General features: G+C 34.6%; 1 protein-coding gene across 5 annotated transcripts; it reads right to left on the bottom strand.

Moving 5' to 3' along the window:
- Positions 1-5: 5 nt before the first annotated feature.
- Positions 6-21,922, bottom strand: LOC105333057 (serine/threonine-protein kinase Nek10). Of its 5 annotated transcripts, none has more exons than XM_011435859.4 (28): positions 21,851-21,922; positions 19,064-19,183; positions 15,847-15,913; positions 14,799-14,920; positions 13,826-13,924; positions 12,649-12,775; positions 12,277-12,355; positions 11,774-11,930; positions 11,462-11,548; positions 10,923-11,144; positions 10,408-10,495; positions 10,172-10,228; positions 9,449-9,488; positions 8,889-9,208; positions 8,303-8,476; positions 8,026-8,167; positions 7,680-7,801; positions 7,391-7,493; positions 6,953-7,031; positions 6,611-6,740; positions 6,047-6,117; positions 5,746-5,895; positions 5,194-5,390; positions 4,697-4,903; positions 4,115-4,303; positions 3,592-3,812; positions 3,180-3,291; positions 6-2,947 (listed from the first exon to the last, which is right to left on the bottom strand). In XM_011435859.4, the coding sequence occupies exons 2-28, from the start codon at positions 19,102-19,104 to the stop codon at positions 2,790-2,792; spliced, it is 3,561 nt and encodes a 1,186-aa protein (XP_011434161.3). In that variant the 5' UTR covers positions 19,105-19,183; positions 21,851-21,922; the 3' UTR covers positions 6-2,789. The 5 variants fall into 5 exon arrangements, with proteins under 5 accessions (XP_011434161.3, XP_034318074.2, XP_034318073.2 ...); XM_034462183.2 differs by lacking the exon at positions 21,851-21,922 and adding an exon at positions 21,705-21,844; XM_034462182.2 differs by lacking the exon at positions 21,851-21,922 and adding an exon at positions 21,062-21,216.
- Positions 21,923-22,618: the final 696 nt, after the last annotated feature.

Consider the following 22,618-nt stretch of genomic DNA (forward strand, 5'->3'; position numbering starts at 1 on the left):
CAATTTATTGACAAGTGAAATTGTCATGTAATCATGATACATGCTTTATACAATGTACAATAATAAATATCCATGTATCCATCAACAAAATATATATATCTAGGGGAATGCATGGGGGGTAAAATCAAAGTAATTATCACATTTACAAATCATTGGATCAACATACAACATAATACACACCCCCTGTGTATATATATACATGGTAGGGCATTATATACCAGTATACACCACAAAGAATACAGTAGAAGTGTATTCTGCTGACTCAGCATTTTGCAGAAAAGTGGACGGAAAAATAAAATAATATACTTTAAAAATGAACAAAACAAAAAATAATATAACACATCAAATGGATGACAAAATCTGTAGTGATGAGATTTTAACTAAAATGTGTGAAAGATGTGGATGTGTGTGAGTTTGATAAGATGGTGCAATGTATGATCAATACAGAATGAATTTGTGACTGTCTTAGATGAATATTAATGAGAACTTATTATAAACAGACCCCTTGGATTTTGTTTATTAATGAAACTATAAACAGGCATCTGCCATAAAAATATGCAATGAAAGCTTCGACAAAATAAAGATCCCTAAAACAAATTCATTAATTTGGAGTTATTGATCCATTCCAACTTGAAACAGGTATAAACAATTGTGTGCATGGTAATGGAGGGTTGGTAATCTTGTTTCATTAATGGAATACAGTACCAGTTAAATAAACTCAACTGAACAAACTAAACTGTCGCTTATATTTCTTATAGAAATAAAAACTTATCAAAGAGACTTCTGAAAATTGTAAAAAAAAATCTGCAAAAACATGCCTTTTGTCAGAGAATGCAATAACTTACATAAAACGAAAACAATATATTTAATTATCAACTACCGGTAAATACAGACATAAATTAAATATCATCTGATTCATCTTAACACTTGGTGCTGATTAAACAGTTGAATCATAAATATCAATAAATATTTAATTATCATAAAATTATCAACAATTGTCAAAATCATCACAACACTTAAAAGTAAATTAGATATGAAGTTCTGGAGACCAGATATAAATTGGACGGTAAATCAAAAAACTAAAATGGACGGTAAAACAAAATAAAAAGCATCGAACATGTGAACATAAGTACGCACGGGGCACCGAGATTTTAATTCGTACATAATATATGAAAAACTTTGTTATCAATTGAAATCCTAGCCGACACTAATATATAATGGCTGTTTCATTTAATTGAAGACTTATTTTAAATAGTTTTCGCAGAAACTTTGCATCTACAAAACTTAAAACCTAAAGGTACTGGATATATTTTTTTCTCTAGGTTTGAAGATTTCATATCTCACGCTAACACAATCAGTGTGAAGCGTATTAGCACTTACAATGGAATGTACACAATAAATATAAAATAAACACTGTGGTGAACTTAAGAAATAAATTAAAATAAAGGTTCCCCATCAATAATAAATATTATCTTAAATAACATTTTACTCTCATTGGACCAAAAAAAACACACAACAACACTCACACATGAATCATGCACTGGCAATTCATAAAACCAAAAAAATAATAATAAAAAAAAAAAGATTATAAAATGTCTGAGACTGATGCTTTGGACGGCATTAATTTGTGGAGAACATAATGATAAAAAAATCATTAAAACTCATTCATTTGAATGTACATGAAAAAACTTCAGACATTGTACGATAGCATATCACAATTGAGACACATGTAATGAAATGAAATTAGAGGGGTCTAAATCAAATATGAGTTTTTCCTTAAAAAAAATATATATGTTGATTTATTTAATTTATGTTTCTGGCAATCACTGTTCTACTCTGGAATGTTAAGTATATGTTTGGAATGAAAAGCATTATTTCTAAAATTCAATAAAGATACAAAATTTAGTACGGTACGTTCTCAGAAAGAACATACACTTGTTTCATTGCTCAGTAGCACTCTTCAGTTTATAAGCAGAACTTAATCTCAAAAGAAAATTTTTTTCCTTAAATACAGCATCATTAAAGATAACTATCTCTGCATTTGCTTACAGCAAATATGAAACAACAAAAAAAAAGTTACAAAGACTTGTAAATTGGTAAGTATATAAATATCTATGCTGACTGACTGACCGTTTCAACACCAATATATGTGATAAATATGGATGTACATCTGACAAACTCTTCATAACATTAACAACAATCTGTAATTGATAGACTGACATCACAATAAAAGACTCCATAACAATCATATACATCTACCTCTAACAAATTAACGACACCTGATAATTCTGTACCCTTGGATTCTGATTTGGCCAAAAACAAATTTGCTCTTCTTCATGCAGTTATATCCATTGAAGCAAATAGTTTTCCACAACGAGGAAAAATTTTTTTTTTTCATTGACGGAATGATTTAGGAAAATATATATTATATTTTGATTTTTTTTCCGGGAATGTTGGTGAAAATGCAGTCATAATGAAAAATCCTCATTTTTTCCTCGCATACCATCAAATTTTTTCTTTTCTCTCTTCTACACATATTTTAAGCTGAAACTCCAGTCCTCCTCATGAATGAATAAACGTGATTCATAAGTCCACAAAATATAAATGATCCTTGGAAAATTTTCTAACCTGGAGCCATTTTAGGTGATTTTGCCCCAATCCATTGACCATCAATCTAGGTAAAATTACCTAACAGTTGATGATTCTGGGGCTTGTCTTGGCAATATTGGCTCAAGCCACTGTAAACCTGCAAAGGGCATATTTTGGTAATATGGCCCCCTGAATGTGGTTTATCTGGGTAATATTGGCCCTAAGGGTGGTGTTCTGCCCCGGGCACTAGGCAGACTACTGTAGTAGCCACAGTCACTCAGAATGCCCTCAATGTAAGACTGCATCTGTTCATAGGTGATTCCTGCATCCTTAAAGTCCGGGTCAAATTGGTTGTTTACTGAAAAGGAGAAAAAAAATACATACAAAATGTTGTCTTCAAATTAGGCAATAAAACATACACATACAAAAAATCTTTATTTTGCTAGCCTGCATTTAATGGAGAAAACATGCACAATATACAAGTATTTGGTCCACAAAAATATAATGCTTAATTTCTTACTAATATAACAAAAAGAATTTTGGAACAAGTAATTTCAAATACGGATTGCTGAGAACTAAATGATGAATACCTCTTTTTTCGTCCGGAGTGGTCTCCCCTTCCAAGGAGCTGGCCGAGCTGACCCGCTTACTCTCCACCGGACCCAGATTCATGTCAATTATCTCCCTTGATCCAGACATTAACTGTAAAATCAAAATCTCAGTTATTGATTAATCAAGCACAGATAATGTACGATTTCAGTCATGGTTGAATCATCCTAATTTGTTGGGTCAAATTTAGATGTTTTGCTAGATTTTTACAAGTTCTATGGGACTTGATTTCATGGACTCATACATTTTCATGAAAAATCAATGATAACCAAGATCCATAATTTCTTGAGAAGGAATAATCTGACTTAGAAAAAAAAATCTCTAAAGCCATTAAGATCAAGTGGAATGGCTAGATTAAGACTGGACTGGAAAAGAGAAAAATATATTGCTGACCTTTTTGACCTCAGTCTTCAGATTGAGGCTGTTACTGTCCTGGGCAAACAGAGCCCGTTTGAACTTCTCCACGAGCCGTCGCCGGGGGTTGGGATCCAGGGTGGGGGGTAGCTGACAGATGTACAGAATCTTGTGTAGCTGGTGCATCATCTGCTGTATCGGGTCACTGATCTGTCGCACGCGGCGCTGGGATATCGTGACGGTGGGGGTGTTGGCACTGTCTGAAACAGCAATAAATGTAGAATATCAATACCTAAACAGACATGGTGGTATTGCATTCTTAACGCAATATTTTTGATAACCCCAAACATGAAAAAATTAAGATATTTTGAAATCGGCAATTAATTGATGAAAGATTTAAAGCGAAATGTATTTCTTTTTATAAGCTGATTTAAAGTTTTCGACATAAGATATTTCTCTTATAAGATAATAAAATAACATGAAAGATATCTATTTTAAGCTTCAAATATTTTTCCCATAAGTGATAGTCCTGAGTGAATCAACACAACATAGTGTTACTTACTGGGTCTCTTGGTCTTCCTCCTGTTGCGAGTGACAGACTGGGGGGCGGGCATACTGTTGGACCGGTGGTAGTCCTTGGTGGTCGACGGTTCGTGTCCGTTCAGGAGGAGGTCGGAAGAGCTGGCCGCTGATGTCAGGTTGTTGGGGGACGGGTCTCCGGAGCTGTACCCTGAGTCCCTGATTGTACGAGCTGCACAAAAAGAGAGAGGGATATGGTTCAATATTCTACTTTTGAATGAGATACAGGCATGTCATGAACAGAAAACTGCAGTCTGTTTGTCTGAACTGCAGAGAGAGAGAGGAGAGAGAGAGAGAGAGAGAGAGAGAGAGAGAGAGAGAGAGAGAGAGATGTTTCAACAATCTCTTTCAAACAAGACACAAAAACATTTCAAATATCAAAATGTTTATTGAAGAAAGATATGATAACGGATTTTATTAACCCTTCCTTTGATCACCAAATCTCTTTACAAGTGGGTGAACATGAAAAGCAGATAAAGAAATGTCTAACATAGGTGAAAATGCTTACAAGTCGGTGAGCATTATCAGCACATAGAGAGATTTCTACAAGTAAACTAACACTTACAGTGGCCATTAGGAATGTCCAGACTGAGGGGAGACAGGGCGTACGGGGACCGCTTGGGCCGCCCCTCGGCGCGTCGGGTCTTTGGGGTGTGGGGAGGTCGGGGGATGGAGGGGAGGCGTCGGGTTCCCCGAGTACTGCCAGCACTGCTCTCACGACTCTCACACTCACTGCTGGGACAGCTTTCATCTTCCTCATCGGAGGACAGGCCTGAAAGAAGGGAGAAACATTGCGTGTCAAACTGTCAATAGTGTTTATCTTCTTGTCGGAGGACAACCCTGAAATCAGGCTAATCCATGGTGTCAACAGTATTTTTTAAGTTTCAAAGGCGAGGAAATTGGGCAAGCACGACGTATTTAGTACTGAATGACATTTCTTCATGTACAATGTATGTGAATTTCCCTTATTGAAATAACATGTTGTAGAATTGAGTATTTATTTATAAATAAATTTTCTATAGATTGTACAGTAAAGTTTGAGAAAGGATTTATCTCGCTTACCTCCTGAGGAGAGGGACTCGGACTGTAGAGCTCGAGTAAACTCGACCTCCACCAGACTTGGGTCAATGACATCACTGTCCTTTAGACCCACAGCCCCGCCGCTACCAGCCAGGTTGGCCAAGCGATCATACTTCTCCTGGGAGATTTGGAACAGCTGGTGGTACTTCTGCATGTTCTGGTTGGCCTCAAAGTAGTGTCTGTCAAAACACAAATCAAATGCTTACTCCTTATTCTATCTTAGTTATTAGTTAATTAGTAATTAGTTATCTGTGCCTTCTCTCTATATATATCTAATGTTTTCATCTATTTTGGCCCCGCTGTCACCACAGATTTCAAATCATTCAACTTAAATCCTTAAAAGAAAAGTGCATTAAGCTGAGTGTTGACCTGAGAGAAAGTAAGAAAATGCGGGCCCAAAGTCTTTGCTCTTGGAAAAATTGTCCCAAAATAACAATTCATAGCCAAAAAAATATAGAAAATCATCTCTTATTTTTATTTTCTTTATATTAATTCTCATTTTTTTTATGTTTTGCTTCAATATTAATATGGTACCTCTGGGCTTTCTTTCTTTCCTTCTCTAGCTTTTTCTCCAGTGTGATCTGGTTAATCCGGAGGTTATCCACATGGACCAGGAGTTTATCCGCGATCTGTGAGGCCAACTCCACAGTATCCGGCCGATCATCCACAGACTTACAGATACAGCTGAAGAGAAAAAGAGCAATGTAATTACTGTATACACAGTCCCAGTAAACCAGTCTTGTAAGTGTCAATTTCTATCCCTTTACAAATAAACAAAACCTGTGATTTTTTAAACAATAAAAAGAAAGTAACCTATTGGCACAACGTAACTCACCTTCGAACTGTCTGGATGATTCTGTCGGAATAAGCACCTTCAGGAATGGGTGTATACTCAGCATTGACAATCTGTAAAACAAATTATCATTGATACATGTTGTGTGTGGAAATACAGAATAAATGTAGAGAGACATAATGTGATTCAGATTTCTCTGTTGAGCAGATGAACAAAAGTTCAGGAAATCAATGACATATATCATCAAAATGGAAGGGAGAAAACATAAACTGTAAAAACATATCTGGTTTAACTTCGATATCTCGAACACTGACATCTTCCTAAGCACAAATTTTTAAAGGATTTTACCCTCGATATCTTGAATACTCAGATATCTCTCAGTTTTTAAACAGTCCGATCTTGTTCGAGATATTGAAGTTTGACTTTACTTGTTTACAGTTTTAATTGATATTAAAAAGGCTGATTGAGAATTCTGATTTGATTTGAACATATTTTATTGTATATATATAAGATACATATATGCAAATGGTTAGGACACAAGTTCTGACAACTTACGAGGTCTTTACCATTGAGAATTCTGTTTGAGGTATAAGAGTATTGTCTGACCTTGTTGACAAGCACCAGCATGTTGTCGCTGAAGAACGGTGGCTGGAGGGTACACATCTGGTACAGGATACAGCCCAGGGCCCAGATATCCGCCTTCTCTCCGTACGGGAAGTTCTGTACAATCTCAGGGCTGTGTGGAAACAGAGACTTCCAGTGTTAACAATGGTACAGTATAAAAAATGTCGCGTAAAAAATATCATCAGTTCTGTACAACATCAGGGCTGTCGACCAAAGGCAAAGATGATAACCATAAAGCAATTCATTCAAATTGTCAAATTGGAGGTGTTTGAAAAGATACCCAATCTTTAAAATAAGAACAATTTAAGGGGATTTAAATCTTACCACCAGTACAAGATGGTTCCAACCACTGATGTCATCTTGCTACAGTCACTCCTCTTCTGTTTGGCCAGTCCAAAGTCAGCTGTAATCGGAAAGAGGGGACATACTGTTAAATATCATAACACACCAACAGTCACTCAACACATAATGTCAGCTGTAATGAAGGGGGGAGGGGGGCAAGACCTCAAATAATCAACCGTCCACTTAACTTACAAAAATGTATAGCCTCTCAATATGAAAATTGGTCAAATAAAATAATTCTTTTCTTCCGCAGAGCAATAGACAAAGAATTAAAGTGGTTACCTGAAAATCTGCCCACAGACACATACTATAAGTTACCAGAAATAATACAGCAGAAAAAAACATACTGATGGTGACTATGTCTCCCCCCTTCCCAACACTTCTAAGGAGACTTGATACACATATCTGTCTAAGACTTACTGATGGTGACTTTGTCGTCCTCCCCCAGCATGATGTTGTTAGGGGTCAGATCTCTGTGGAGGATCCCCTTCTCTTTGTGCAGATACCTCAGTGCCAGCACCATCTGTCAACACACACATAATATCAGTCAACAAAAAGACCATAGCAGGCAACAAAAATATCATAGCAGATATCATCAGAGAAGTCTTTGAAAAAATTGGAGCAGTTATCTTTTAAAAACTTCTATTTCATCACTTATAATTTACATATACATGTATATTTATTTTAAAGTATTTTTTTTTCCACCCACCTGCATAAATATGTTCCAGATTCTGTCCTCTGGAAATTTCATATTCTTTTCCTTCAGAGAATTAAAGTGTTCCCCTATAGGGGCCCCCTCTATCAGTTCCATTACAATGTATAATTTTTGTTCTGCAAAAAAAAGAGAAGATATGTTAAAAAAACATTTTTTTTTAATCTAAAAACATATACATGTACCTAAAGATTTTTTTTTTAAATGAACACTTCTGAAAAGATGAAGATATGGAATTTCTTAGAAATGGATATTGCAAAGAATAGCATAATATCTATGTATAATTTCAACTAAGAGATAAAATTAATAGATAAAACATAAATGTGGTTTGTTTGTAGCTCACCTTGAAGAAAAGTTTTATAGTATCTGACGATATTGGGATGTTTCATCTGTTCCCGTATGATGGCAATTTCATTGATTATCTCTCCTACACTCTGGTCCCTTTCTTGGGAATTTCGACCAAATGCAGGCGACTCGTAATTTATCTATTAAATAAAACAAGCATAAAGTATGATATTTACAATTCAATGAAGCCATTTTCATATTTCGACCTAATTCATCATGACCTTAACATTGAACTTTTGACTTAATTCTTCATGACCTTGACCTAAGATACTGACCTCTTTCATGGCCAAGAAGGTCTGACCCGCAGACTTCCGGCACACTTTGTACACCGACCCAAAAGCACCTTTTCCTAACAGTTCGAACACAGCGTAATCTCCAATGTGTCTCGTCGGAGATCGGTTATGGTTTGTCTCCTGAATATTGAGGCGAATCTCTTCAACAGCATCAGGCTAGTGGAAAAAAAGAACCATGTAAGGGTAGCCTATGCTTCAATCATTTAAGGAATCTGGGTGGTAAATACTAACCTTACGGTATACGTGGGTTTTCTAGACAAACAACACATAAATATACTCATATGTTTTACATACTTTGAGGAACAAAATACTGTATACAGGGTTATTTTTGCCCCGTATAAATTTTCGCCCTTTTACACATGCAGTTTTGTTCTGTCTTGAATTCGCCCAGACTCAGTTGTGTTTAAAGAGAGATAATTTGAGACATTGGAATTCGCCCAGTCTTAAATTTGCTCACTGACAATAAGGGTGAAAGGGTCGAAAATAAGACGGGAGCAAATATTTTCCTGTGTACGGTAGTTACTATAGAGTATGAAGAATTAAAGATTTCAGACTATCAAATACTCACCGACAACCCATTAATTTTCTCCACTAACGGTTTATATTCGTTAAGATCCTGTTTATAGTGACCAATGTTAATGAACATTTCGAATAAGTCCGAGGGAAACAAGCGTTTGAACAGTCGTCGATTTCGCTCCATACTGAACAAGAAACGGAGAGCGCGAAACCCATACTTCTGTAGACTTTTACACAGTTTGATTTCCTCGGGCGAGCACTTTTCACAGGGAGGGAGGATCAAACATCCCAGTGTGTAGATGCCGTTTGATTGGACGATTTGTTGGGCGTTGGCATCATTCATGACTAGTTCTGTGAGCGCAGTACAACAAGCTGAAAAAAATAAACAGAAAATAGAAAGAACTCATCAGTTATACTTTTTCCAATTATTTTTTTTTAAAACTCTTTCCATTTTGAAAATACATTCTTATTAATAAGATGAAACTTTCAGAATTTACTGATTTTTAAAATCTTAATACTGAAAGCTTTCCAAAAAAACTTTTAAATTAAGAATTTTTTTTTTTTATTTGAAAAGTAATCCTGTTCACTTAACAGTTAAGCTTATGGGCTTACCACATTTGACTTGGTTCTTTTGATCCATAAGTTCATCTGCCTAAATAACGAAATGAAATACAGATGAAAACTCAAACTTAAATCAACTTTTAAAGTACTCAGATTACAAAGGGGCAAAGGTTTATGAGAATCAGTCAGTTCACATAATAATTTTTTTACAATTATATCCAAATACTTCTCATATATTACAGTACATTCCCTAGCTGGTTTTGTGCAAAGTTTAAGGATAATAATTAAATTATATGTACAATCATTTATAAGAATAGGCAAATTTACATGTTGACAGAATCCCAACAGATCCATTCATTTGCTTTTGAAATGTACACAAATACAATCCATTTTAGGAATTTTAAGTTTAGAGTAATTCAAAAAGCAATGCAAGCAGTGATGATTCAAACACCAATACACAGTTGGAAGCACATGCACTGCATCAGTTCAGAAACATTATTGTTTTCATGTATAAAATGAAAAATCAGATGATTGGATGATTAGGAGTTGCCAGAGAACAAAAAGCTGTGAATTTCAGGTAGAAAAAAACATATATTATTCCTTGTTGATTTATGAATTAATGTATGAATGAGTTGGATGTGGAGTTGATTCAAGGTTTTGTAATAAATGAGCAGGGGAATCTGTCTTGATTTGATTCTAAGTCTGTGACATGCATGAGAATGAAGTGACATCACAGCAAAGCAGACTCAGATGACCCACGGTTTTATGTTTCACCTTATGTCTGCCCGAGGATTTCTCATTGCCAGCAAGGATTGCATAGTCACACATTATCTATAGATTTTCAGAGAGAAAAACAAAAAAGTAGAGAAAACTTTATAAAAATGAAAATCAAAAATGTTTCATGCCTACAGGTGGGGAGTTTAATATTTTCTTTTTTTCTTCATTGTACAAGATTGTGCATATAATTTTTTTCTCTTTTTTATGTACAAGTATATCTTTGAGTAACTTACGTCGTCCACAGGGGATCTTCCATGGGGACCAGCACTGGCTGCTCCACACCCCGTCTCACTGCGCTCCGTCACAAAATGACGGTCATTTCTACAACCACAAAATTTATACCAGATATATTTAATGCAAAAAGGTTTACATATTTACTTTTGCCGAGCTCTCTTAATGCAAAGCTAAGATAATTCCAACTAAGATAATCTTTCTCTTTGAGTTTTTATTCCCTATGATGAAAATATTTAACATTAAGATTTCTGTAGCCTCTTATAAAATGGCATATAAACATACCACTTGCTTACATAAAAATGTTTCTGTAGCATGAAGGTTAAAATTAAATAGATATATGCAACTGAAAATGACCTTCCAGATTAGTAATGAAATATTGACTGGGTTTGAGGGCAACATTGATTATATTAGCCCCCGAGGGATGAAATATTGCCTGACGCGAATATACTACTGAATATAACAAATAAACAAATTAAATGACAGGAATGAGAAGAAATGAGCCCAGGCCACCAACCTGAGAAGGGCCAGTATGGTGGGAATCCCCCCCATCTGTCGGATCTCTTTGTTGGCCTCAGGGTTGGTACACATGTGGATCAGACACTGCACCACGGGTAGGAGGAGGTTCACATTGTCACAGTGTAGCTGACTCAGCAGGATCGGGATTCCTTGGTGCTCCTGCACCGAGTCCTGACACAGACGCTCGTGACACAGGCGCTGGAGGAGTTTGGCTGCTAGTCTATGAAAAATGGCCACAAATTAATGATAGCGACAACAATTAGAAAGTTATTGAGAGAAACACAGGCACTAGAGAAGTATTGAAATATGGCTACAAATCATTGATCATGTAACTTCATTTTAACTCTATTTTATATACATGTATTATAAATTTATGATATCTGAAATCATAAATGACATTATCCAAATTTACCGTACATTAAAACTGAGATTTTTTAATGCAAACTTTAAATTGAAAGGCAGGTTATTTCAGATTTTTCCCCCCATTATCATATGATCAATGTTCTACCTTTTTTATTGTGTTTTTGAGATACCTACTTTTTGGACAGACTGTCATAGTCCTTTATGATGGCCAATAAATCTTCGGCACAGTTCCGTTCTGCGATCAACTGTCTGGCTTTCGGACTAAAAACAAAGAAAAAAAATTCAACTTATGAAGGCCGGAATTTCCAATATACCAAAATCTTTTAAAGAATAAGTTACAAGAATAATAAGTTACCTTGCATATAGAAATTACTTCCAAACAAAGTTAGAAATTATAATTAAATCATAGAAACTTCAGATATTAAGTTATCAATTTACAACATATTCACATTTGAAGAAAATTCAAATTTTTCTAAAAATAACTACCAATGAGCTAAGGCAAGAAGAGCATGTAGAGCACAGTGGAGGGCAATAAGGTCGTCGCCATGGCCACGCAGTAACAACATAAGCCCCTCGTGAACTTTACATTCCACCAGCCACTCTCGCTGGGTCTCGTTCACGGCAGCAAACTTCTGGAAAATGTCTGAAACAAAGAAAACATTGTGGATAGGTTAGAAACACTAGAAAAATATGGATATGAATTAATCCAAAATGTGTAAGCTGAAATGAGAGGAAATTCCCATTGTCAAACTTCATCTGTTTTATGATACTATTCTAAATATATTGGCAGCAAAATGTACTGTATGCCAAATTTAATTCAAAAGAATTCATTTTACCATTGATGAGTTGGTTTGCAGTAAATATTTCTTTGCAACCAAGCCCGAGTAAACTAAGAAATAGGCAAAATTTTTGGGCACTCAAATAAAACTTATAGTACAGCGAATTTCTCTGACAATGGATTACAGGTACTCCTAGGATATAGTACTCACTTGACATTTCCTTCAGTATGTCCACTAGGTAGGGGGAATCCCCATACAACAGGTAACTGTTGGTGGCTTTGATAAACAGCTGAAAAATAACAGAAACAATGAACTCTTATCTAAGGGAGACAACTTCTCTCTGACACACATACTTTACTCAAAACATTCACTAGTGATAAGATTCTCCACAAATTCATATTCATTTTCAACCTAAATTAAATTAAACGTGCCTAATATTGAATTTAAAACTTTCATGAGTGAAATACTTCAAGAGCTTGTTTCACTCAGAAACTCATCATAATAAAGGTAATGACAACAAGTCTATTGATTATAACTGAAGAAACTTCACTCAGTAACTTGCCCAGGTTGTGAGTTAGCTACCTCTGATAGAACCTGGAGTCCATGAATCGTGTAGAAGACTTTCTGGAACTCCGGTTCTCTCATCAGGATACGGAGACATGTCACCAGCCGGAGTATGTTCTCCGGAGGAGCCGAGTTTATCCAGTCCCTAAAACCAAATGGATCAGATCAGTATACAGCCATGAAATCACAAGGTAATGTTTGGTTTTTTTAACTGCCATATACATGTATATACAATGAAATGGATCAACTAAGTACATATACATACATAGAATCAGAGAAATGTAATCTCGTCAATGAAACAGACCACATCAGAACAGTCACATAATCAGGCTATACTGTCTTTGCTCTTTGGTTGTCATAATATATAGAAACTACCGTGGAATCATTAGATTTCGTGGTTGCTCAATTTTCGTGGAATTCGTGGGTTCCTCTCAACCTCGAATTAACATCCTCCACGAATTAATAAAATAGGGTTATAAAGTCATATTTTCTTTTGTAGGTATAAGAAAATACACAAAATTACATCCTATAAATTAAATTAATTACAGCTTATAAAATTTCAGCAATCCATGAAAATTGGCCCCCACGAAATTTGAATGATTCCACAGTATAGTGTGAAATGAGCCTTCAGTCTTTCTTTTTATTAAAATGTGACTATTTTATATTTGCAGTCAGAATTAGAATTAACTAATTCATTATACATGTACAGAAGAAGCTCATAGGGCTGGATGACATATATTCATTAGAGGTTTTCGTCAATGTCCTTAAATCTGGCAATTACCCAATATACAGTAAAATAGTTTGGCATTATTTATGTGAGTAACCAAAATCATTGGGTATTTTCTTGCAGTGGGGATAATTTCTTGGCATGGTATAAAGCAAAAATTTTATTTTTCATCAAAAAAACATTTACCTCCTTGGTTTTCATTTGAACTAATTCTATTGAATAACATGTATTAATAGATGACACAGTTATAATTAATTGTATTGAATAAAGCGTATTAATAGATGACACGTTTACGAAAGTGCATAAATATCTACCATCACTTTAATTTTCAATACAGGTATGCCTAAGTCCTATACAAACAACTGTTGAGGAGTTGTTATGTCATATCAATTTACATGACCCCGACTTTCTCGAGTCCGTTCTACGTTCTACGAGGGGATAAACATTCTGAAGGACGCATCTACTTACACACAACATAATCTCTGTTTGATCAGGGCCGAAAAGACTTCCGAAAATCGTTCATACAGAGGATGAGTCACGAACTGCCTTTGCGACTGGTACTTTAAGCTGTAAAGAGAGACGTCCATTGTTTTAGTAACATATTGATACAAACATACCCAATTTTAACACATGTATATCTAAACTATGATTATTTGAAAGACCCATGCTAAGTTCAAATATGAAAATATTTAAATACATTCCATACATCAGCAGACAGTTTATAAAGATCACTCTAACATAGTACTGTAAATTCCTTATTTAACGCCAGTACTTAATTCCGTGATTCTGCTGTTTTGTATCAAATTGCGAGAAGATAAAACCGCCATCACCAACTTTTGTTATAAATTTTTACACTTTAAAACTGCCTGAAAAATGAAAGCGAGACTTTAAAATTTGCTAGGGTTGCTTTCGTGATTTTACGTGGAAATTAATTCCTTGCATTTAATTAGGAATCTACAGTATATTGCTGATAGCGTTAAATCCAGTATTGGAAAGGAAAAATAATATGTATGGACACTGCAACATTTTTTATTTTTTTTTCGTTAGGTAAAAATGAGGGATAGGGGTGAATTTGCAGCATCTGTATTTAGGACTTTTTCCATCTTGCAGAGTGGATGAGTGAGAAGGAAATGTTTTCAGGGGTTCTGAGGTTTTTATTAGGGTTTCTATAAAAGAAATATATTATTAATTAATAAAGGGAGTGGCCAGGACCATAAATCAACATAAGAGGAATGGGGTGCTAGTTTCAAGCCTGGGTGGTAAAACAAAAGTTTTACCATAAATAATTAATACTAGGACTCTCTCTCCTCACCCCCTCTCTCCCACTTCTACACCTCCTCCACTATCTTGCATCATTCTGACACTTTCTCTCTCTCTCTCTCTCTCTCTCTCTCTCTCTCTCTCTCTCTCTCTCTCTCTCTCTCTCTCTCTGATGACTCACTTGAACTTCTCTAGGACCAGGCTTTCTGTAGACTGTTGTTGGTGCTGGACCACCTTACCCTGGGGGCAGGGCCACTGCTGGTGACCGGCGGTCACATTTCTCTTTGAGGTTATGGAAGGAAGCTGAAAGAAAACATATACCGTTTTTAATCAATAATTCAATTTTGATAAAATATTTAGAGATCAATATATATACAGGTATGTTTTAAAGTTCAATTAAAAAATAATCTATTCACTTTCCCCCTTTTGTTTAACGCCTTATCATGGACAGCTATATAGGGCTCATACAGACAATGCCTGCTGCCCTATTTCAATGATGCCTTGTGCAAAATATAATACATTTAAATTATTTTTTTCTTTCATTTTGATGTTGGGAGTGGATGTAAACTGAAAAAGAAAACTGAAACCTTAAACAAACCTGCTGAATATATATGTAAATAAAGGTTAGAAACTGGGTGTAAATATATGAATAGAAGAAAATTGGTCAATTAGCTCACTTTTAAACTTCTAGGCTAAAATTCACCTCATCTATCATTTTCCCAGACTAGCTCAAAGAAAAGTTCTAATCAATCTTGCCAATAAGTTTTTACCTCGAGGGCAAAGCAACACAAAAATAAGTTGTGCAATAACCCCAAAGTGTTAAACCAATTCAGGAAATACCAGGCTTGACTTTAAAAAAAAAAGTCATTGAGAAAAGTTAAGCCAGTGAAATTGTTCAGAACAAAAACAGACCTATGTTCACCTGAAGGCTTCAATTAAAGGGTTTTAATCTTTCAAAGTCTACAAAGACAGCTTTAGCACTCGAGTACGGAGGCTCTTCAGATTTCTGATCTACCAGTGTATACATGTTGTAAATACTTCTCCCACCTTGATTTATGATGTGAATGTAGAGAATGACACAGCACTGAGAGAGGAAAAGAGAGAGAGAGAGAGAGAGAGAGAGAGAGAGAGAGAGAGAGAGAGAGAGAGAGAGAGAGACAGAGAGAGAGAGAGAGAGAGAGAGAGAGAGAGAGAGAGAGAGAGAGAGAGAGAGAGAGAGAGTATCTTACCTGTTCATGTTTCTTGTTGATCGGAGAATTTAGGAGTTGAAGAAGTTGTTTCAGTCTTTTGCATTCACTGCAAAAAAAAGAAGTTATTTTAATGTACTTTATCTTAAATTTTTTATGGTTTCTCGTGAATATAAATCTAATTCTTTCCAGATATTGTCAAACTATCATTATTAATTAAATATATCTGCTGATTAAGCAGTTTAGAATATTAATAGAAAAAATTATTCAAGAAATGATTCAAACCTATAATTGGTAGGATCCACATATAGTTTATGGCTGATATTTGAGAGGAATTATTAGCATAAATTTGGACTCAATTCCTTTATATGGGAAAAATGAGAATTGACTTTTGAATTATACGCTCTCTTATCCTTTCACTGATGTTGTTCAGTTGAATGAGTCTGTAGTTAGCTTTGTGGTATTATTGGCACTTAATTAATACCGTGTACATTGCACCATTCAATGTCAACATTTTATGGCAGCTTTATGTGTCTGTGGTATTTTCTAAAAATGAATTCAGCTTTTTTTTTATGTATCATAATAGGTGTAGTAGCTATAGTCAACACTAAATCATACATGTAACATAAGTCTGGGGATGTCATTTTTGATCTAGAATTCAGACCCATGCACAGTCACTTGCGAATTCAAATCAATTAACTCCACAAAGAGTCAAATCATGTTGCAAAAGAAAGTCATATTACATGAATTGACAAGAAAATTTAATAATCTGAAAACAGGTTCATGAAATTCACCTGACTGACCCCCTTTCTCTACAGGTAAACTGTACCTGGTCCAATATGACCCTCCACCCCCTACAACTTTAAATCCCCACAATTAGTCATTGAAATATTTACCATTGAAGTCTACACACAGCTTATAGATCCCCCCCGGTGTGGGAGTACATTATTTACTCCATTACCCTCCATTGTGCTACAGGATTTGTGATAAAAATCTTTTTTAAGTTAAAACCCTCGAAGTCTGACATGGACATTTTTTTGAGTAAAAGTTAATGGATTTGTATGTAATACAAGACAGAGATTGATCGATCTGTGTCCACTTATAATCATCAGTTAGACAGTTACTCACTCGAGTCAGTCATAAAATGGGACATTATTGAACATGCAAGAAAAGACACATTCTTAAATTCATACCAGATTCATATACTGTTCAAAACAAATGAAATTAAAAAAAAAAATGAATCGAATTTCAAATCAAATAAAAGTTCCTACATGTATTAATCTAACTGTGTTTCAAAAATCAATCGATTCTACACCCACATCCCTGGTGCTCTCTCTCTCTCTCTCTCTCTCTCTCTCTCTTTCCAGAACACTGCATGCTTTCCTTAATCCTCTCACAGTGGCAATAAATTGGTCATTATTGATTCCAGATACCCCCTTAATTGATTATTGATAAAACTTGGGTCAAAAACCGTTTATCCATAAAAACCATAAAAATGTGTGACACTTTGCATTGTACGCTTAATTTAATCAATCCCTTCACCGAGGGTGCCCCAGTGTTAGCATTCATAATTCAGAGTGGCTACGGTTTGTCCAATATTAGCAGGATAACTGAAATACCAATAACGAATGGTACCGGCACTAAAGCAGATTAAGAGATATCCAATGCCCAATGATTTGTATGTACGTATTATATTCTGTGATTTGCTTAATAAGGTATTTCGGGCTTTGCAAACGACAGGTGTTTCACTGAGGGCAGGTTTTATAGATGGACAACTAACTAATCCCTCTGGCCTGCTGGGATAGATTATTGTGTTCTGTCCCACAATACAATATAAACAACCTATAACATTATTTTAAAATGTTTCTGATAATATTTAATCCCATCATTGTAAAATGCTCTATTCAACTTTTATTTCACTTTATTTCAGAAAATCAGAAAAAGGAGCATAACGTGATCGAAACTTAAAGAGAGAATGGAAAAATTTATAGATACAATATCTACTACCAGTACCGTTACTTATAGTTCTAATGATGAAAAAACCTCTTTCTTATTTCAAAGTTAACTTTTTTTGAGTAAATGGGTGGCGGTGGAAAAAAACACCTACTATGGTCTGTTAAATCATCAATAAGTTTTGAGTGGATTAATTATACCTAAACATGATAATAGAGTTTAAAATAGAATTTTAAAACACACAAAAATCAGCTGTTTTGACTTGCAGGTAAAATTTTGGGTCATTATAGCAATGTATATATCTGTATTGTATGTGACGATACTTGAAACCAAAGCGGACTATTCTTTGTCACATTTCTAAAGCTAGACAAAATTGAGCACAATTGGGTCCCAATTCAAACATTCAATATGGGGGTGCAAGGTGCTTGAAAATTATCTGATAAAGTTGTATTGTGGTTCAAGTACACAATTTAATTTAGGGTTATACATAAGTGACAAATATTGAAGTTTCTCTGCAAGTTCGTGATTAAAATCAAACGTCCTCGCTGACTGAAATGAAATATACAGGGTCTTTGTTGAAGAAAGATCTCAACATGTAGATCTATTTTCAAATTGGAAAGAAAGGTTTTCTTCTATAAATACTAGCTGGGGTAATGTGATCTTCGGAAAATGTCACTGTGTCAAATTAGGACAAGTACGACTTTACCTAAAGTTCAGTTATTGTGACAACTATATTATAATAAACAAAGTCTAGGGAACCATGTATCTTAATAACTTGAAGGAAACACAGGTCAAAGGCTGGTGTATATTTGATAACATACAGTCTATCACATTCACCCAAAATAATGAGACACTAAGGCTTCCAAAAGACGAGTGGATATATAGGGTATTGGGAAAAATTGATAAAACACATAAGTCTAATGTATATGTACAAACCAAAGTAAAACCAAAAAGATTCAATTAAAAAAAAAAAACCACATAGCAATAATTGACCACACATTCTGCCAACTGTCTGCATGTGATGTTAATGTCTGAATCATTTGCAGTCTGTTTTTGGGGTAAATATTTTTTTTTGTTAAGAGTTTTATGAAATGTTAATGATTCTTTATATCTATAATATCTGTCAATTAGCTGGACACATAAGTGTTGGAATATTTATAAAATGTTTATTTTCTAAATAGCAATAAAATTAACAGCCTGTTTTGTGGGTACATCTTTGTTTTGAGCCCCGTTTGTTGTTTCGATGAAATGTTTGAGTATATTGATAGGGGATGTTTTAATGAAATATCTATAGCCGGGTACATACTTGTTTGAGGGGGGTGAGCGCTTCCTCTCCTGGGTGGGCATGTTCTATAGGACGGATTGGAGTGATAAGGACCCACTAACGGAGCTATCCTTCACATGGTGCCGCTACCTCAGTCTACATCTGAAATCAAATCATATTTCTGAATAACACAAGAAAATAGTATTCTTGATAGTAACTCATGTACCAGCATCATTAATGGTGACTATCCTTTCTATTTACATTTATTCTGTCAATGTATACAGCTCATATCTAAAAGGTATGTCAATTGTCAGTCTACAAAGGTACATCAATTGTCAGTCTACATAAGGCAACAAGAAAATTAATAGATCTTGCCTGATTTAAAAAAAAAAAACCAAAAAACTATAACAATCAATTAATACTTATGCAGCTTTCACATGTAACCTTAGAGTATAGACAAGCAGCCTAAAAAATTGTATTGTCAGATATATAGATATAGGAAAATACTCCGCTAATTCCAAATCGACCAAATGCGAAAAAATCTTCTCTGAAAACTAGTTCATTATCCGGTATGTGCATTTCAACAATATTATTGTTACCACAATGAATGTGCTACCATAAGCTATTTTAGAATTAATTGATATTTGTTGCTACCACAGAGTTCTCTGAAATCTTTATCGAATATATTAAAATTTAATAAACAGATTTTATCAAGTGAAAGCAAAATATATTCTCTAAAAATCATTAGATTTTTCATTCAAATTCATCAATTATAGATTAGTAGAATAGTTTCACAATAAAAGTCCTTATTATAACCCCTAAAAAAAACCACACACAAAGTACCAAGGGCCGAAAATGCATGATCTGTGATATTTCTGTTTTATAAGATAAAAGCTGGACTATTTAATATCCCTGATGGACATGGTGAAGAATATTTATTTTATTAACTTTTAAATCAGAAAGTCAAACAAGAGTTATCTAAGACTTATAGTGACCACAACAATCTGCTAAGTGCAGAAAGGTCACTACAAATGGATTTACAAGTTGAGCATCAAACTACGGTAAAAATTCTTCTCAATACCTGATTTACGTTCCATACATAAATCCAATATCAAAATTTAAAAGCAAGAAAATATTCAATGACTTTGCGTCTACGTCTATTAAACATTCAAAGAGCTTTAAATTCACAGTTAGGACACAGAAAATTTTAATGCACTTGTAACGTAATAAACCTGCGCATATACAGGCGTGAGAAAATTCAAATCTTCTCAGAAAAGTTCGAAGGAGACAACATAAAAAGGAATTGTACATTTACATTATGAATTTTCAATTGAGTTTGACTTTACTTACTTTCAACTTTGTCAAGATAAAAAATGGACTTCAAACATATCAAAATGCATCTTTTAAAGGAACACAAACATTCCCCCCCCCCCTCCCCCCCAAAAAAGTGCATGGTGAAATTGCTTTTGGAATTTCCAAAAAGGCAATATCCGGCGGATTAGTTACTTAAATATTATAATGTTTGAAATGCTGTTTTACGACAAAAAAGTTAATCTGAGAAGGGGGGAAAAGTTCGCATGAAACGGATGTAACTGTCAATTTCACAGCAGAAAATCAGATAAATTAGGATCAAATCTTTCAATATTGAAGTGACTGACTGATAAAACCAATGGGAACAGCCCTTCAAAACCCAGCGTGGGTTATCTCTGTCCATTGACAGTACAGTACCTCTTCAAGTTTTTTGCGACAAATCTTAAAGATGACAAAGTTATCAGTATTTATCATCAAATAATGATAGAGATTCTAAAATCTGTGGCCAGGAATTTCAATTGTTGCTTGGTCACAAGAAGCTAAGAGACGATTAGAGTGTCTAACATCTAAGGTGAGTTAGGGTAAAGTAAAAAATTTAATTAAAAAAATTCACAGACAAGCTATACATTTCAGCTCCATAAATCATCTGGGTACCCTAGACATATATATGCCTTAATACACATGATTACATAATATGAAATAAATACATAGCAAAATTTTGACACTCACAAAAGAGAGGGAAGGCTTGTTCCAAACTACAATTCAGATGTCAAAAACTGCAAAATATGCCAACACTATGAACATTAGGTCAAACCCAACAGAACTGTTCTCCACAAGTGTCACAATGGCATATAAGTGCACAGTGTTTAAAAAAAGTATGTTTTTAAAATGGATTTTCGATCATGTCCTGTCATGAAGGCATTTAAATGTGACGTCACGAAGATCAAACAAGAAAAAATCTATAGTTAACGGGTTAACAGAGCTCGGGGGTAATTGGAGCGTGAAATTAACGGTTCACTTTGACAGTTCGGTTAATTATCGCTGACCCACTGCGCTGGTAATTAAGCAATTAACAAGAATATGAATAAAAACCTTGTGCTCCGATTTTAAGCTTTAGAAAGGAGGTGACGTTTTGGGAAACATCTTGCGTAAACATAACATTTAAACTTGTTTATTCGATGTTTTACGATAGATTTTAATTACTAAAAACGACGAATGACATATGCAGTTGATATATTTGACTGAAATAAAGGGAGGAAGAATTTCCCATTCGAGGAAAAGAATTTCGACAAGCTTTAAGTAAAATCTTGCTGATCTTTCTATACTTTCAATGACCCCGAACTGTCAAAGCATATCAGACTGTAAACATTACCTTGCACTCTTCAACGGTTTGCAACATAACTGAACGAAAAGGAAATAGATATTCTTCTATGACACAGAAGGCCTACCCATATAAAATTATGTCCATAAACCAACAGAAAATAATCACAAAACCACGAAATTGTATTCTTACATTACCTGGTCAAATTTTTGATATGGAGGCCATTTTCTCCGATCAATAAACTACCAATCAATACACAGGTAAAAGCGACTGTGGCAACCAATCAAAATTCGTCTTTCAATAATCCAAGAACAGTAACCGCACGTTGGTTACACATGCATGCATCTATAAACTAACCACATTATTTCTTATTCTTACAAAAGCTTTGCGTTCTACATTTTAAAAATCACAGCTTCAACATTTGGAGTTTTTGTTATTTAAAACAAAAAAACTGAAAATCTTGAAGAGGAACTTTTTGACAATTTATTGACAAGTATCAATTAATGTTATCACACATTTTAATGATAGTGATGGAATCAATGAAAAGTACCATAGGAATCATAAATGTTATTGTTTTGAGATAAAAAGAACTTTTAAATTATAAATTCAGCAGTTCAGTGTATCCATTACAGAGTTTATACATGTACAATATATACTAGTATAATGCATATACAGGAATTTTCTTAGAGTCTCTCTGCATGGGGCCAAAATCTGACCCCATTCCCAATGCTAAAAGGTGCATGTTTTGCTCAAAATTATCCTTAAATATTCCTAACAGAAAAATAGTAAATTATTGATTTTAAGAAATAAAAATCAGAAATGCAGAAAAGACAATTTAAAGGTGTGTTATTTATTTCTCTGCAAAAACCCGTCAGAAAACTAAAGCTGGTTAAGCCAGCTTTATATTATAAAAACTAAAAATTGATTTTAAAATCATTTGACTTTTTGCTAGGTTTTTCCATTAT

This window comes from Magallana gigas, chromosome 10 (assembly GCF_963853765.1).
Source record: "Magallana gigas chromosome 10, xbMagGiga1.1, whole genome shotgun sequence".
NCBI classification, from domain to species: Eukaryota; Metazoa; Mollusca; class Bivalvia; order Ostreida; family Ostreidae; genus Magallana; species Magallana gigas.

What these genes read in the sequence shown, in the direction of transcription:
- LOC105333057 (XM_011435859.4), bottom strand. Translation starts at nt 19,104, where the DNA reads ATGCCCACCCAGGAGAGGAAGCGCTCACCCCCCTCAAACAA. An exon ending in ATCATCCAGACAGTTCGAAG is followed by an intron (nt 5,896 to 6,046) that starts GTGAGTTACGTT and finishes TTTTCTCTTCAG; the next exon opens with CTGTATCTGTAAGTCTGTGG. An exon ending in CGAGTCCCTCTCCTCAGGAG is followed by an intron (nt 4,904 to 5,193) that starts GTAAGCGAGATA and finishes CCCTTCTTTCAG; the next exon opens with GCCTGTCCTCCGATGAGGAA.